The sequence below is a fragment of the Acanthopagrus latus genome, chromosome 9, assembly GCF_904848185.1.
Source record: "Acanthopagrus latus isolate v.2019 chromosome 9, fAcaLat1.1, whole genome shotgun sequence".
Classification (NCBI taxonomy): Eukaryota; Metazoa; Chordata; class Actinopteri; order Spariformes; family Sparidae; genus Acanthopagrus; species Acanthopagrus latus.
Genome location: NC_051047.1, coordinates 21,847,431 through 21,862,889, shown reverse-complemented (window position 1 = coordinate 21,862,889; position 15,459 = coordinate 21,847,431). Strand labels below are relative to the sequence as shown.

Here is a 15,459-nt window from a genome sequence, read left to right as displayed (position 1 = left end):
TAAAATAAACACAGCTGAAGACTCTCAAATGCCATGTATTGCATTTTCTGGGTGACATTTTGTAGCCGGGGTCCAGACCTCTGAATTTCAATTGCTCACATCTCTGTATTTTGCTGTATGATAATCGGGCTTGACATTTTGAGAGGGAGGCATTACCTTAGTCCTGACCCAAATCCTGCACCCATATTTACCAGAGCCTGATCAACACTGGATATTTCTTGGCTGAGGCTGGTACTGGATGTTTGGAGGTCAGAGTTCAGTACTGATATAACTGATGATACACTCACATTTTTCACACTTAACCCTAAAGAATGGTTTTCAAATACTCGTGACAAAGATATGTGACAAAGGCAGGATGATTTACAGATGAACAATAATACTCACTGACTAAAATGACACTAGTGCGTTGTAACAAAGTATGTATCAAAACAGAATATATTTGCAGAAACTGAGGGTGAACTCTGTTTTCGGTCGTTTATGTAACGGTGTGAACACGCTGGCTGCCTGTGATATTTTAACTTTTTATGTAGCTTAAGTTTTGTCTCGTTCATCAGCTTCCCTATCACGGAAGTAGCGTCGGCGAGTTAATGAAACACACTGTTAACGCGATTAAATTTGTGGTTTTCTCTGGTTTGAACATTGTTGGAAAAGTCTGGGATACTGTAAGGACACAACTCAACAAAATATAGATCAATCGTCTCTTCATTTTTTAGACATTTTAATGAGGAATTCTTACTTATTAACACTTTTGAATAGCAAACCTGCTGTTTTTCTATTAATCATAAATTATTGTGATCGGCCTTTAAATTTACCATTTTGATTCAAACATGTACAATATTTAAAAAGTTGTGTTGAAGACGGGGGTTCATTATTTTGTTTTTTCCTACTTTCTTTTGAGTTTAATTGTCTAAGACGTATCTTTATTTCGTGAACTGTTGACCTCACAAGAGATCGATATTCTCTCGCCGCAGGAAGGATGTAAGAAATGACGGGCACATCGACATGAAATAATGAGAGTAACATATCTTGTCTCTACAAGAAAAATCTCTCTTTTTAAATGATGCCAAAACTGATATTCAGTAACAGATGTCTCTTTAGTTGTAAATTATGTTTAGTTTTAACAGCAAAGAGACATCTGTTCGTGAATATCACGTTTGGCATTTTGGCATTTTAAATGATACTATAGTCTAATGAATAGTTTTAAAAACAAAAAGAAGTGATGAGCTCGTTTCAGGAGCGTTAACAAAGTGGCTGTCGCTTACTGGAAAAGATGGCATTTAAAATATCAATATGTCAGTGTCAGGACACACAGACACCGCTCCGCTCGGCTGCTGTATATACCAAAGTGACGATCTCATTCAGGAGCGTTTGTTGTGTTCTGAAATTCTCTTGGATGTTTATTTTGCTCGAAGAAAGTTCAATCCCGCCGACTTGCCTGTCACAAATTCTGTTGAGGATGATTGGTAGCACAGTCAGGTATTTCATCTTACGGTGTGTTAGCCTCTGGAGTGCATACTGTGTTTTGAACTCGGTGTCAGAGTTGCTCGGGGAAACCCTGAGGAAACGATGATTACACGAAGAAAAAAATATGATAGCTCGCTCACTATTAATATTCATGCTCTTTGAAGCCATTTTCATCTCCGTGTTTGTTTGCTCCTGATGAAAAAAGATGAAAAGACCTGCGGACCTCATGAATTCCGCTGCGAGAATAACAACTGCATCCCCGACCACTGGAGGTGTGACAGCCAGAATGACTGTGGAGACAACTCAGACGAGGAGAACTGCAGTGAGTATCTGACTCCTTCGCTTTTCTGTCAGCCCTGTTTGTTCGTTTATATGCGCCGTTGATGCTCTACACAATCTGAGGTGGTGAAAGAATCGGACACCCAGGTTCCCCTCCCACCGCTTCAGCACCCCCCATTTTACCTCCTCTGCTCACCAACTCTTGTATCTGCGCACCTTGTGTAATGTTCCCCCACTATCCAGTCGGCCGGGTTCAGCTCTCTCTTTAAAGCATTCTCTTATTATCTGTGCTGTTTCTCTGAGACTGCCGAGCTCTTGATATCATCTTCTCTCTGTAATTCACTGAGCCCGTGCTCCCTTTTGTTTGGGTATTCATCATCACTTTCTCCAAGAAAACTTTTATTTGCTCCTGAAATGTGACCGGTAATCCACCTTGTTAAATCTCATATCTTTGGTCCACCTGCATTTATGTGTGAGTGCGTGTGCATGAGAGTGGAATTGTTTGCCTGTACATCATATGCGTACGTGCATGTTTTTTTCTTTTTTGCTGCGTATGCATCATTTACATGATTTATTGGACGCTTATTCCCCACACCTATTAATGTCACTTAAAATGCAAATAAAAGCCAGTCAAGTGTTGGACGGCAGAGGAATTCAGCAGGTGGACCAGCTTGACAGTTTTCGAGGCTGCAAATCAGATTTTGGTGCAGTGCCCTGCTGGGAGCCTCCGTTGCAGCAACAACTCATAACACACACCCTGCGCTAGCTAACAGTCCATGATAACAAGGGGAGGGCCCAGACAGTAGATCTGATGCAGCTGTTTAGCTGCGCCCTAATATTGTCCTGGGGGACTGACTCGCACTAAATGGCAGATACAAGATTTTTTGGCTTCAGAGAGTGTGTTGCCCCCCCACCACCCCCACCCCCCGCCACTCTGTCGTGAGTGCAGCAATGAATGTATTTACATCTTGATCAGCTTTGCCAGTTGCTACACTTCTAATACAAAATGATTCCCTAATTATCTGAAACGACGCCTTTGCCAAAGCATTAGCATGAGATTTCCAAACGCGGAGAGTTTGGCTGGTGGCTGCATCAGGGGGATGTATGTTTAGCCGGGGTATAACGCTGGAGAAAGAATCAGACTGGCGCGAATTTTGTATCTGTTGTGTTTTTTCATCCTCAACGTAGAGCCAGTCACCTGCAACCACAAGGACTTTGCCTGCGCTAATGGGGACTGCATCTCCTCCCGATTCCGCTGCGATGGGGACTACGACTGCCTGGATAATTCAGATGAGGCCAGTGTTTGAGCTTCTTGTTAATCACAGAGAGGGATAAACCCACATGAATGCTGCTAATGGGGCACAGATAATACCAAGACCCTAAATTAGGAATAAGATACTGCACACTTCAAAAATGAAGCTTTTTTTGAAACACTTTTCTGGCATTTTGCCTTTTGGTCAATACGAATAGAAATCATGTCCTGCACTCATATTACCATGTGCCAACCATCTATTATATCATTACAGGTCAGAACTGGCTATGAGCATTAAGTCAGTCAACAAAAAAATGTAATTAAACTGTAAATATGGTACAAAGCATACAGATTTGCTTAACGCCATGGATCGAATTACAGTATGTATTTATGGATACTGTAATTAAGACAAGTAATTGAAACATGTGTTGGTATCTCAGCTGGCAGCTCAAACACACACATTTAATATCCCCATTGGAAAGGGAAATTGAATTGGACGGGTATACTGCCCGCTTTTCAAAGAAAATAATCCCATTCCAGTGCATAATTCACTGTGCTGATCCACATCTCCCCGTCATGGTCGCTGCAGTCCAAAACTATACTTGTGATGAGTTATTGTACCTTCAAGTACATTAGTGGCATGAAATACCTTGTGTTTAAAATTTGAAAATGCTTTGAGCAGCACAAAGACAGCTTGTGTTGTTCATAAATATGCCCGAATATCTTAATTTATACGGCCTCAGACCGGCATTGTTCCACAGTTCCACACTCCTGTAAGACGTGAGGAAATGAATTTAAATGCGGCCTTTATCAGCGCCGCATGGTGTAAAGAGATTTCTGCGGGATTCACACAAAGAATGCCCCATCAGTGGTAATGACGCAGCGCATTGCATAATTCAAGGACAAAGGCTTGTTATTACGATTCATTATTCTTGTTAATTTATTGCTCTGTTCAACATTTGCACAGCAATTTTTTATACATAATCCCTCCGTGCAAAGCAGTCTAACCCTAATTAACCCTTTATTATGTGTCTCCCCAGTGCCAGCTCTCTGGGTCAGTGCAGGCAAATAGTTTCGGGAAAGAAAGTTGTCTCTCAATCAGCCTTATAGTAAACAGTGATTATGAAATTGATGTATTCATAGAGGCCGTTACACGGCAGATTGTCCTAATTCACACTGAGTTCGAGAGCGCTGTCAGGATATCTCACATATTTAACAGTTCACATCCACCGTACGATAATCTCAACACCACACTGCTTTAGTACCATGTATTTATGTTATGTTACTCTGTATCTGTTTACAGAAAGGCTGCGAGGAGCGCTGTGCAGAGGACCAGTTTCGGTGTCACAACAACCTCTGCATCTCACTGAAGTGGCTCTGCGATGGCCAGGAAGACTGCAAGATGGGGGAAGATGAGAGAAACTGCCAGGGAACAGGTGCAAAACCAATGTCCTCCGGGCCCTCTCATGCATGAATTATTACATCATAAAGTTGTTGTTGTTTTTTGGCGTGATGCTTATGCTCTCAAACAAGCAAAAAGTCCTGCCAATAACTTTTTTTTCCCCAATATACTTATTTTTGAGGAGTCACATAGATGTCCACTGATTCTTGAACTACCGTTAGATTATGTTATTGAGAGAAAACCAGACAGGTAAACACTAAAGTTTTTAATTAAATAAGAAATGTCTGCAAAAACTTTTACCAGATTTTTTGATTATTTTTTTTATTTCCTGTGACTGAAGATACATCTGTCCACTCAAGTGGATGTTACGCATCAAAGAGTCTCTTCTGTCTATTTAAATAAAATTGAAGACTCTTACATATGCTGTGGATATTGCTGTTTAATCAAGTTATTTAAATGTAAATTATAGCTTCATTTTCAATGGAGCGTGCCAAATAAGGAAGGATCTAAAAAGGCCGAACAGGACAGATGTAGACAGATGCATTTCCAGTCCAGTACAGAAAATGTTACTAAAGTCTGGATAAAAGTATTTCTCACCCCTTTTTGTAGTTTGAAAAACATATTTTTTCTGGTTTTCTGAGAATATGCGTTATTCCAGAGGAAACTTGGAGCACTCTGCCATTTTGGATGTAATCTCAAAATGACAAGGACATATAAAGTTTTTAATCAAGCAGGATTGCGAACAAGGCTTTTGGTATCAGTCACCTAGTGAATGGGACACAGTGCACCAACCGAGTTACTACTGCTGAGTTACAGCTGCATGACATAGACCTCGATCTTGTGTTGTCCTTGTGGAATATTTTTTAAAGCGAGAAAGTTTTTCTTGTCTTGGTCAACAGCTGGGAGAGGGACCGAGTGTGATTCAGTGCGAGACTCAGACCCGGCGCAAGGTCACGGCAACCTGTCCAAGTGCCACTCGTGATGAATACAAAAACAAGCCCACAGGAAGGTCACTCTTTTGTGTGGGCTTAATATTCAATTTGTATTTTTTTTTATGAGTGGCCTTACATAAAATTAGTGGCAACTGGTTAAATAAATATATGACGAGTTTTGACACAGTACTGTAAAATGTTCTCAATAATCTCTGTACTTCCAAGAGCCTTGAAAACAAAATTTTCTGCGGAACAACATAAGTAATTTTGTCTGTGTGCGTTTGGGGGGGGGTTACAATTTGCCATATATCTGCTCATTTGCTCTATGGGTTCCACTGTTCACTACTGGCCAAGTACTGCAGAGCACTTTGTTCAGCAGCAGGTAGTCCACAGTGTGAGCTCTTTGACCTACAGGAGAAAATACTTAGCCGTGACAAGTTCCAATACATTTTCTCTGAGAGCTCCACTTGCAGTTAACAGCACCTGGAGTTTTTTTTTTTTTTTTTTTTTGCTTCCACGTTTCTGGAATGAGAAGCTCAAAAGGTCTTGGCTGGGTGATGTTCTTGCTGAGAAAAAAAGAACAAAAAAAAAACCAGCAAGTTGTTGACTGATATACTCTGTCCTTCTCCAGTAGTCCCTTCATGTTCCGTCAACGAGTATGTCTGTGCCAGCGGAGGGTGTGTGTCAGCCAGCCTGCGATGTGATGGACATGACAACTGTCTGGATGGCTCAGATGAGGTCAGTGCAGCGAAGTCTCAAAAGAAGAAAAAGACCGAAAGATGTTGTTCTTTTAAGCAGCGCAGCTCCATGGTTTACAGTAGTTTTCCGTGGTGAGGGAGCTGTTTTTTTTTTTTTATCCAATCACGGATCAATCTAGGTTAAAACATGAATCATTCAGTGTTTGGGTTTTCCTCTGATAGCAGCTGACAACATCACTAAAAGGTACAATTTTGATGATTTGCAATGTTTCTCTGCCGACAGATTGGCTGTGTGAAGGAGTGCCGGGAGGACGAGTTCCTCTGCCTGAATCGCGCTCACTGCATCCCTCGGCGCTGGCGCTGCGATGATGTGTTGGACTGCATGGACCACAGTGATGAGGAAAACTGCAGCCAGGGTAGGCAAGACTGTCATTTTTCAATTTCCACTTCCTGTCTTTGTCTACTTGTTTGTCCTTCTTCTGTGCACACCTGCGTTTCATTCATTCATTAGTCCTTGTGTATTTAAGTCTGTTTTGTTAGTTTTAGCTTTTGTTGGTTAGTTTTAGCTTTTGTTGGTTTGTCTGTTATCATCTTGTGTCTCCTTTTCTGCCCCACGTGCCTCTTCTCTCCGATCCTCGTCCGCTGTCTGTGTTCCCGCTTTGTTCTCCGTGGATTCTGGTTTTGTTTTTCAGTTTTGTGCTTCTCTTTACTTTTTCCTTAGACTTTCCTTTGCCTGCTTTTCGTTGTTTGCCTTTTGGATTTTGGATTGTTAGATTTTGGATATCAGCTCGTCATCAAAGCTCGCTCTTTGTTGTTCAAGCTGCCTGCTTCTGCGTCTGCGTTTGGCAGCGTTGTATAAGAGTACCCAAAAATCATACGTGAGTCCAAGTAAAGATACCGTGTTAAAATATTACTTTGGTAAGGTGAAAGTCACCCATCTGAGTAGTACTGAAGTAAAAGTCTTAACGTTTTCCTTAATAAATGGACTGAAATATCAAAAGTCCAGGTTACAGTAAAAGATAGATTCTATATTTACACGCATGCATATCTTGTATACTATGGATTGATCGATATCCGGTCTGATATTCTGTATTTTTCCAATATGTTTGATTTTTTCTCATCATGTTGTCAAACATTTAAACATTTACTCATTTGGCTCTGATTCAGCATTTAATCTGCAACGTTACAAGTAACTTAAGTTGTTAGATTAATGTAGTGAGTAAGAAGTACGGTGCTTGTTTCTAAATGTAGTGGAGTGGAAGTATAAACTACTTCTAGTAGTAGTAAAGAAAATATCAGTGTACTCTGGTACAGTGCAAGTACCTCAAAATTGTGCAGTACTCAAATAATGTACACAGTTACATTCCATTCCTGACATTTAGGTCCTTTTTTGTTAATGTTTGTTATACTTTTTGATGACTAATATTTAGATTTTTGATCCTTGAAAGTGCTGTAAAACAGATACTTTTTAAGAGTATGTTTTTACATATGTACTCAATTGAAAACAGTGTAAAATATACAGTATATTTGATGCTTACTTTACTGTATCAAACCCATTTGATTTTTCATTCTGAATTTGATACCAGCACAACATGTTTTAAACAAGCTGGGACAGAAGCAATAAAAGACTGAGAGAGTTCTAGAAATACTCCAAAAACACCTATTTGGAGGTGAACAGGAGATATTATTTTAGTTGGGTATGACAGCGGCATCAGTGAAAGGCTTAGCTGTTCCACAAGCAAGGATGGGACAAGGTTCACCACTTTATGATGGTAGTATAAAGGATATTATTACAGCGATTAAGTCATGCTAACCATTTAACATCATTTTATCTAAAGAGAATAGAACAATCGAAGAACATTGATGGGTAAGTTGACTGCCCATGTGATGGAAGTGGTTTTGAATACGATGAGAACAAGAAATATGAAATGCGAAGGTCAGGTCTAGAGTCAGACTGTACAGGTGGGAGGGAGAATGGTTGAGAGCTGCCTGCATCATTTTGTCAAATGATCTGTCTTTAATATAATTTTTGATATAATAAAGCCATATACAATTTTTCAGCCACATCTGCTATACCCTTGAACCTTTTGTAGCAGTTTCTGAGTTCGACTGAGAAGTCTTTGGAATTTATCTGTGTAATTGTAGGTGCTTTCTTCTGCCGGGCTGATGAATTCATTTGCAACAACACCTTATGCAAACTCCACACGTGGGTGTGCGACGGCAAGGATGATTGCGGAGATAACTCCGACGAAGACTCAGACATGTGCGGTGGGTTGAAATTGTCACTTACACGGCTTCCCTTTGAAGACAATTGATGCATATTTTATAACCCACTATTTTTCTATTTTCCACCAGGGAATACTTCTTTGTCATTTTCTACGAGGTTCCCTAGCAGTTATTTATTTCTTTATATATTTACTTTTTTTCAAAGACACATCCATTAGCTTCTCGTGTCTTTTCTTCTCCAGCCAAACTTCCCTGCCCTCCTACGAGGCCGTTCCGTTGCAGAAACAATCACGTGTGTCTGCGCACGGACCAAGTCTGCAACAAAGTGGACGACTGCGGCGACAACTCGGATGAGGAGGAATGTGGTGAGCTCAGGATGCACCGATACATGATCTGATATTGAATGTGGAATAAGCACATTTGTATGTGAGGATAGAATAGAAAGTTATACTTTTATTATTTGACAACCACACTCACTTTAGCTCTAAGTGGGGCCGGGACAGAACTTGTGGTTCATAAAGCATCTTATTGTTTCTTTAAATTTGAGTCGAATAGATTTGAATGAAATTACAAATGATTGTTATTATCAAGTGTTATTATGTTTAGAGGCCACCGTAGGGGAGGGGGAGGCGAGGGGTATTCAGTTGGTTGCACATTTTTTGCTACACACTTGACACTTAGTTAAATAACTATATCCTGGAAAAAAGCCAAGCAAATGTGTTGTAGGATGAGTCTTTCTCAATATGTTTATCACCTAGTGGCCACTCAGTTTTATCTCATGACCCTCTTGTGGACTCTTGAAACCCCACTTTGGTAGCTACTATTCACACAAAGGCAGCAAGTGAGCGCTGAATCCAACAACCATTCAAAACAATTCTGTTTTTGGCCTGTCATGTCCAGTATTTTATGCACATGTTGTGCAATCATACACTCCCGCAGTCTGAGAACAATGGAAAACATTTCACACAGCAATTGTTTTGTATGCCAGTAGTTAGCTTAATGTGCTGCAAATCATCATTTAGTTTGTTTACAAATGGAAGACGGGGGTGAAGTATCTGCCACTGTATTTAAATGAGACATTTGTAGGCTGCATTATAAAACATTTTTTGTTTTTGTGTTTTGAGAACTGATATTTGCACTAAAAAACTGCAGATTATTTTCTCTGATATGTCCAAAGGCATAATCACGGCCAGCCCTTTGGATGGTTCATTCCGAGGGGACAGGAGAGGAAGGGACAAATCACTTTTCACTCTCATCTTTCACTCTTTCATTCCTTATGTCCTTCATTCATCTTCCTCTCTGATTCCATTGATACTTCCATCCATCTCTTACCTCACTCCATTACCTCTCACCATTGTATGCCTCATGCCGCCATCCATCCTTTCAATCTCACCTTAATCCTGCCGTTCCCTCGATCCACCCTCTCCCTCGCTTTTCCTCTCCTTCTTTCCTGTCGTGCCCGTGGTGGATGGGGCCATTCTTTTTCCATATGTATTGCTGTGAGAGATGAGAACTGCACAGTTAATTTAAGTAAATTGATTGCCATAAAACAAAATATACAACCTCAGCATTTTTGTTTGCTAGAAAATGAAGCTTTGGCTTTCTCTTGAGTATGTTACGTCCTTTCCTTTGAAAAAGGCTGCAAATTGACAATTACAGAACGATTATAGTTGAAAATGATCTGTGGTAAAGCATTTATCATGCATACTAGTTCACTCGACCATTACATTTATCTTCAAATAGCAGTGACGCATAAGTGAAAGTAATAAAGATCGTATGGTATCTTTTGAAATTCCAAGCTGCATATTTGATCATGAACCTCTTCCTGTTTGAGCAGTGGGATCAGTTCTTTTTGCCTTTTTTCCATTGAAACTGCGTGTCCTGAAGCAGAGGTGGCAGCCGGAAGACCTCGACCTTGTGGGAAGACAGAGTTCACGTGCGGCAACCAGCGCTGCATCCCGATCCAGCTGCAGTGCGACCTCTTCAGCGACTGCGGTGATGGCGGCTCGGACGAGCAAGACTGCAAGGCCCGTAAGTACAGTGGCAGTTAACTCGACCAAACAGATCAAAGAGCCGTTCGGAAGAGATGAAAAGTACGGAATGTCACGATGATGTTATCAGGAAGCTCAGTAATCTCCTCATTTTAGATGCAACGTTTTGTTGTTTATGGTAATGTATGTATGCCCATGTCTGAGTTGTGTTGTGTGCTGTATGAAAGGGGATGATGCCCTCTCGCCTTTTGCACATCAAAAGAAAAACACAGCAGGTGTCTAAGATTCAGAGGACTGAAGTGTAATCAAAGTCCTGTCTTTTATTTGTAGTTTCCAGCGGAGATGTATGTGGAAAGAAAACAAATCCGTGTGGAGAGGATGCGGTTTGCAACCAGACGAATGTTAATGCTATATGCCAGTGCAAAGCTGGCTTTAAGAGGAACCAGAAGACAGGCCAGTGTGAAGGTAACGTGTTATTTGGTAACAGTAACATATTCATTCTTTTTTCCCCCCATCGTCACAAACAATTAGAGATCACCAGTTCTGCTGTACTGTTTTTCCATATTGGACTGTTTTTTTCGTTTTTTTTTTGCATGAATCAGCCAGGTTAAGATGGCATTAATGAAGTTATTGTTGCAAAAACTGTCAGGTGTCACCTAAATATATTCCTTTGAGTTAAACAAATTTAAGTAATACCAACTAACAGACCGTTTTGTGGCAGCAGAAATGGTGGACACAAATAATGTGGCTATTTGAGTTGTCATGTCAAAACATGTCAGGCTATTGCCTCCAGTTTTACGACAGGCTTAGTTTCAAGCTGCCAGTTTTTCCCCCATTATGTGGAGAACCTCTTGACAGGACACAGACTGACAGTCCCTGTAATATTTTACTGAAAAACAAAATAGAATGTATTGATGATAAGCTGCAACAGAGCAGTTGTATTTTAGGTTTAAGGTATTTCTTTAGTAGACTCATGAAATAAAATATTGGTAACTGAGAAATACCACAATACTCCCACTCACTCCACCTCCTCAAGGCATTTTTAGCTTGCCATCTATACTTCCAATGAACTTAAAAATTTAGGATGGAAAATATTGATTGCGGTTATTCTAGTCTCAAGAGATGGTATTTAAATTTTCTAGTCAACCCTTCAACCTGCCTCTTGTTTCCCAGTTGATTTAGCTTTTTGTCTCGGTGCTTGTTGCCTCTATAGAAAGTAAAGTGTCATTTACCGCATGAATAAAATTGCCTCTTTAGCAATCGCTCTAGGGCCCCACTTACCATGGGGAAAATGAAAATAAGGTTCACATTGTTTGTGTTTCTTATGCACATCATGTCCATTTCTAACCAGGTCTTGACTCGAGTGTTCTGTGCTGCAGTGTGCTTGTACATTTATAACGCATCACCTCTGAACGAGTACAAAGTTTTTGATTACTGATCGAAATATATAATGAAGTTATTTGTTCCCAAGTAAATCAGGGTTTTTCTGTTTTTTTTCAGAGATCAACGAATGTCTGCAGTTTGACACGTGTCCACATTATTGCACCAACACCAAAGGATCTTTCAAGTGCACATGTGACAGAAACTACAAGGAGATCAATGGCAACTGCATAGCAAAAGGTATGATCATCGAGTTCGTTACAAAGGAGTCCTTTGATGTACCTTGCATACACGTTAATGAATATGTAAAAGAGTACATTGTCTAATACACTTTTAACCAATTTTCTTTTGTATTCTTTTTTTTTTTTTTTTTTACATGTTAATAACTCATCACGGCAGGACCAGAAGATCGAGTGCTCTACATAGCCAACGACACCGAGATCCGAAGTTTTGTGTACCCATTTAACCAGAGCCACGGGCACAAGATTCTCACTCACATTGAGGACAATGCCCGAATTATTGGGATGGATGCTCTGTTTCACCACCAGAAGTTTATCTGGGCAACCCAATTTAACCCTGGGGGGATTTTTTACAAAGACACTCTAGAGAGAACTCAAAGTAAAACGAATGTTAGGAACATTGTAAGTATATTTAACCTTATTTCTTTGTATTTTTTTTTTTGTTTTTTTTTTTTACATCACATTTCGTCAACTTTGATAGAAAAAAAGATAGTAAAATTGAGTTTTACATGTCAAATAATCCATGATATGTCTAGTTATTTCTTATTGCCACAGATAATGTAAGAATTAAGCTAAGAAAAAAAATGAAAGGTGATAAATTATTATTACCCACAAGTTAAGTTATTTTACAGATAATAATCGACTGCATTATATTAAACGTCTCCTTGTGTGTCTTTTATGAGATGCACCTCTGCATTAAAGTCCAACCGAGCCCTGACTTTGTGGCTGTTATCGCTTGCAGTGTTCAGACTTCCGTCGACCCAGAGATATTTCTGCTGACTGGATCACAGGCAACATTTATTGGACTGATCACTCGCGGATGCACTGGTTCAGCTATTACACAGCCCACTGGACTAAATTACGATATTCCATAAACGTGGGGCAACTTAAGGGACCAAATTGCACCCGCCTGATTACTGACATAGCAGGAGAGCCATATGCCATCGCTGTCGACCCAGCCAGAGGGTGAGTTGTGCACATAGCGATTCTTTCTTGCCGCTGAAATCTCTCAAAACGCATGCCACGTAGACAGGTGTGTTGTATTGCAAATATTCTCCGGAACATTATAATTATCAACCATTCAACCACAAAGTCCCATTAAAAGTTCCCATAATATATCTTGCCAAACACACCTCTGCTGTGGCCGCAAAATGAAAACCTTTTTACTGGCTAAGCACTGGAATGTGAGGCAGCTATAGGAAGCGGATGCTTGGCCATCAAGAAAGCTATGAGATGCTTTATCAACGGTAGAAAATAAAGTGAGGATGAGTACCTTAGTGTGGAAAATGTATGAAAGAATCTCAAGGTCTGGACTGAAAAGCAAAAGCTGTGACATAGTTGGACACAACAGGCTTTTTATGTGGATTCATTCATTGGGCCACGTGGGAACTATGGCGTATTTTGTGCATTCTCTTTGCAGTTTTACAAGAAGATGGTTTAAGGGATATAACACAGGTTAAAAAATAAAAATAAGTATACTGTATTAGTAATAAGATAAAAGTAAGAGTATGACTGTTTGTCTCTTGCAGGATGATGTACTGGAGCGTAATAGGTGATCACTCTCATATAGAGGAATCAGCTATGGATGGCTCCTTACGCAGAGTGCTCCTGGAGAAAAATCTCAGGAGACCCACCGGTAGGTGTTTCTTTTAAAGCTCAAATTCATTTATGTTGCTATATTGTTCTTTCTTGTTTTAACTCTGATATTTTAAAGGAACTCTGGGTAGTTTACATGAAAACAAATTACATTTCAGTGTTTTTCAAAGACTCTGTCTGTATCCCTGATGCTGGATAATGATGATTTTATACATTCATGTTTACATCCTCCGGCATTCTTCTTCTCTGCTGTTGATGCCAGAATTGAACATTTAATGGCAGAAATTTGTATCGTATCCTCATAGGCTTGTGTGCACACATACAGATTTCGGTGTTAGTTCATGAGAAACACACAGAACAGCGACATACGCACAAAAACAATCCTTTGTGGTGCTAAGTTGTTTGGCCTCAACTCAGTAGACTGGGTTTGCAGTCACAGATATACATGTATCTACTGTACATGTATGTTTAATCACCTGTCCAGATCTTTATTTTGTTAAACTTAAACAAGAATCTACCATTGTTAAGTGAGAATGTATGGAATGGAATGTATGAGAATATATATATATATGTATATATATATGTATATATATGAAGCCACTGAGTATACACAGCAGTCGGATTTGTATGTTTTTATTATTTGTTTAGTTCTGCTTTTTTACTCTATTATATGACCCATAAACTACTGTATGAATACAATGAGTAGACATATACATGTCAGTGTGCAGCCACAGTGGCCTGCCAATAAATGTGGATTTAATCTATAGAGCACAGGAGGAAGGAAATGTATAAGTCAGGCATAGTTGGTTTGTCTATAGGGAGACACTTAGTGCTGATCTAGTTTTGAAGAGCTGCTTTGGCCTCCTTTAATTCAAGGAGGCGTGCTCCATCTGCGTAACAAAAAGAGGAATTTATCATCTGTGGCAAAAAAAAAAAGCAAACCTGTTTAAACGCCCCAGCCAGGTGCTCAATTATCCAGTCAGGCTTTTGGGAGAAGGTAAAAGTGACTCACCGGTTTTGAAATTGTAACGTAAGCACGCCCACGCTCTGCTATCAAAGTTGCCACGCACAACAAGACGGCAGATCCGCTTCGTTATTTTGACACGAGGAAAACGAATGTTGAATGCAAACAGCCAGAGGGTGGTAGAAACAAAAGCCACCCTGTCTCCGCACGCTGCTGATCTGCCACGTGCGTACATTAGCTATTCTAACCTGGAGGGCTCCTGCATTGAGGGATTCCATGATGAGCCCTGTGTAATTTGTCAGGTAAATAAATCTCTTTCCTTCATACTCCCACAGGGCTGGCCATTGATTATTTCAACCAGCGATTATACTGGGCAGATCCGGAGCTCTCACATATAGGGAGCATGAGATTGGATGGCTCGGACCCTCTGGTGACAATCAGTGACAGACACGGTAAAGCCAACTGGAAAACAAAGCACATCCTCTTCTTTTTAAACACACACTGTTCCAGCCTTTCTTTGGTTTCCTCAACTTTTTATTTTTTCTATCACATCATAATGAAAAACACTGCTTGTGTGTTTTCAAAAGGGGTAAGCTTTCGAAAAGAAGGAAAAAAAAACATGTTAAGATCAAATCTGCCCACACTGCAACATCCCTGCTTCTTCTATCCGCTACAGGATACAAACCTTCATCTTCCCAAGCCTGCGAGTGTTCTGGAAGGGTTACTTGATTTTCTCACCATCTTTATTTTTCTCTGCTGCATTTACAGGGATTTCACAGCCCTACAGACTCGATATATTTGAAGACTTCATCTACGGAACTGGACTAAAACACGAAGTCTTCAAGATTCACAAGTACGGCAAACAGCCGGTGGAGTTTCTCAATTTGGGGATGGAGAAGCCGACTAATGTTTTGATCTCCCACCGTTACAAACAACAAGATGGTGAGTTGTCACGTTGATCCCCTCCAGACCTGTCTTAAGAGGTGTACGTAACACAGAACTTTGGCTAATAATGTGTTTCTGGTATCGTTTGTTC

The 15,459-nt window shown here is 40.2% G+C and overlaps 1 protein-coding gene across 10 annotated transcripts in view; it reads left to right on the top strand.

Annotated features, from left to right (window-relative positions):
* The window catches only part of lrp1bb (low density lipoprotein receptor-related protein 1Bb), a 338,212-nt gene that overhangs the window by 297,386 nt on the left and 25,367 nt on the right, over window positions 1-15,459 (top strand). For 8 of the 10 annotated variants that reach the window (XR_005076787.1, XR_005076788.1, XM_037108848.1 and 5 more), the window contains 15 exons: window positions 1,670-1,786; window positions 2,932-3,038; window positions 4,299-4,431; window positions 5,961-6,067; window positions 6,311-6,443; window positions 8,173-8,295; window positions 8,496-8,618; window positions 10,144-10,284; window positions 10,575-10,709; window positions 11,745-11,864; window positions 12,024-12,265; window positions 12,606-12,829; window positions 13,393-13,499; window positions 14,759-14,875; window positions 15,192-15,365. Coding sequence is in view for 8 of the 10 variants with exons in the window: in XM_037108848.1 (XP_036964743.1) it covers window positions 1,670-1,786; window positions 2,932-3,038; window positions 4,299-4,431; window positions 5,961-6,067; window positions 6,311-6,443; window positions 8,173-8,295; window positions 8,496-8,618; window positions 10,144-10,284; window positions 10,575-10,709; window positions 11,745-11,864; window positions 12,024-12,265; window positions 12,606-12,829; window positions 13,393-13,499; window positions 14,759-14,875; window positions 15,192-15,365 (2,103 nt within the window). In the remaining 2 variants the exon portion in view is untranslated. The remainder of the gene's footprint in view (window positions 1-1,669; window positions 1,787-2,931; window positions 3,039-4,298; window positions 4,432-5,960; window positions 6,068-6,310; window positions 6,444-8,172; window positions 8,296-8,495; window positions 8,619-10,143; window positions 10,285-10,574; window positions 10,710-11,744; window positions 11,865-12,023; window positions 12,266-12,605; window positions 12,830-13,392; window positions 13,500-14,758; window positions 14,876-15,191; window positions 15,366-15,459) is intronic. The other 2 variants (XM_037108854.1, XM_037108849.1) reach the window with 1 other exon arrangement.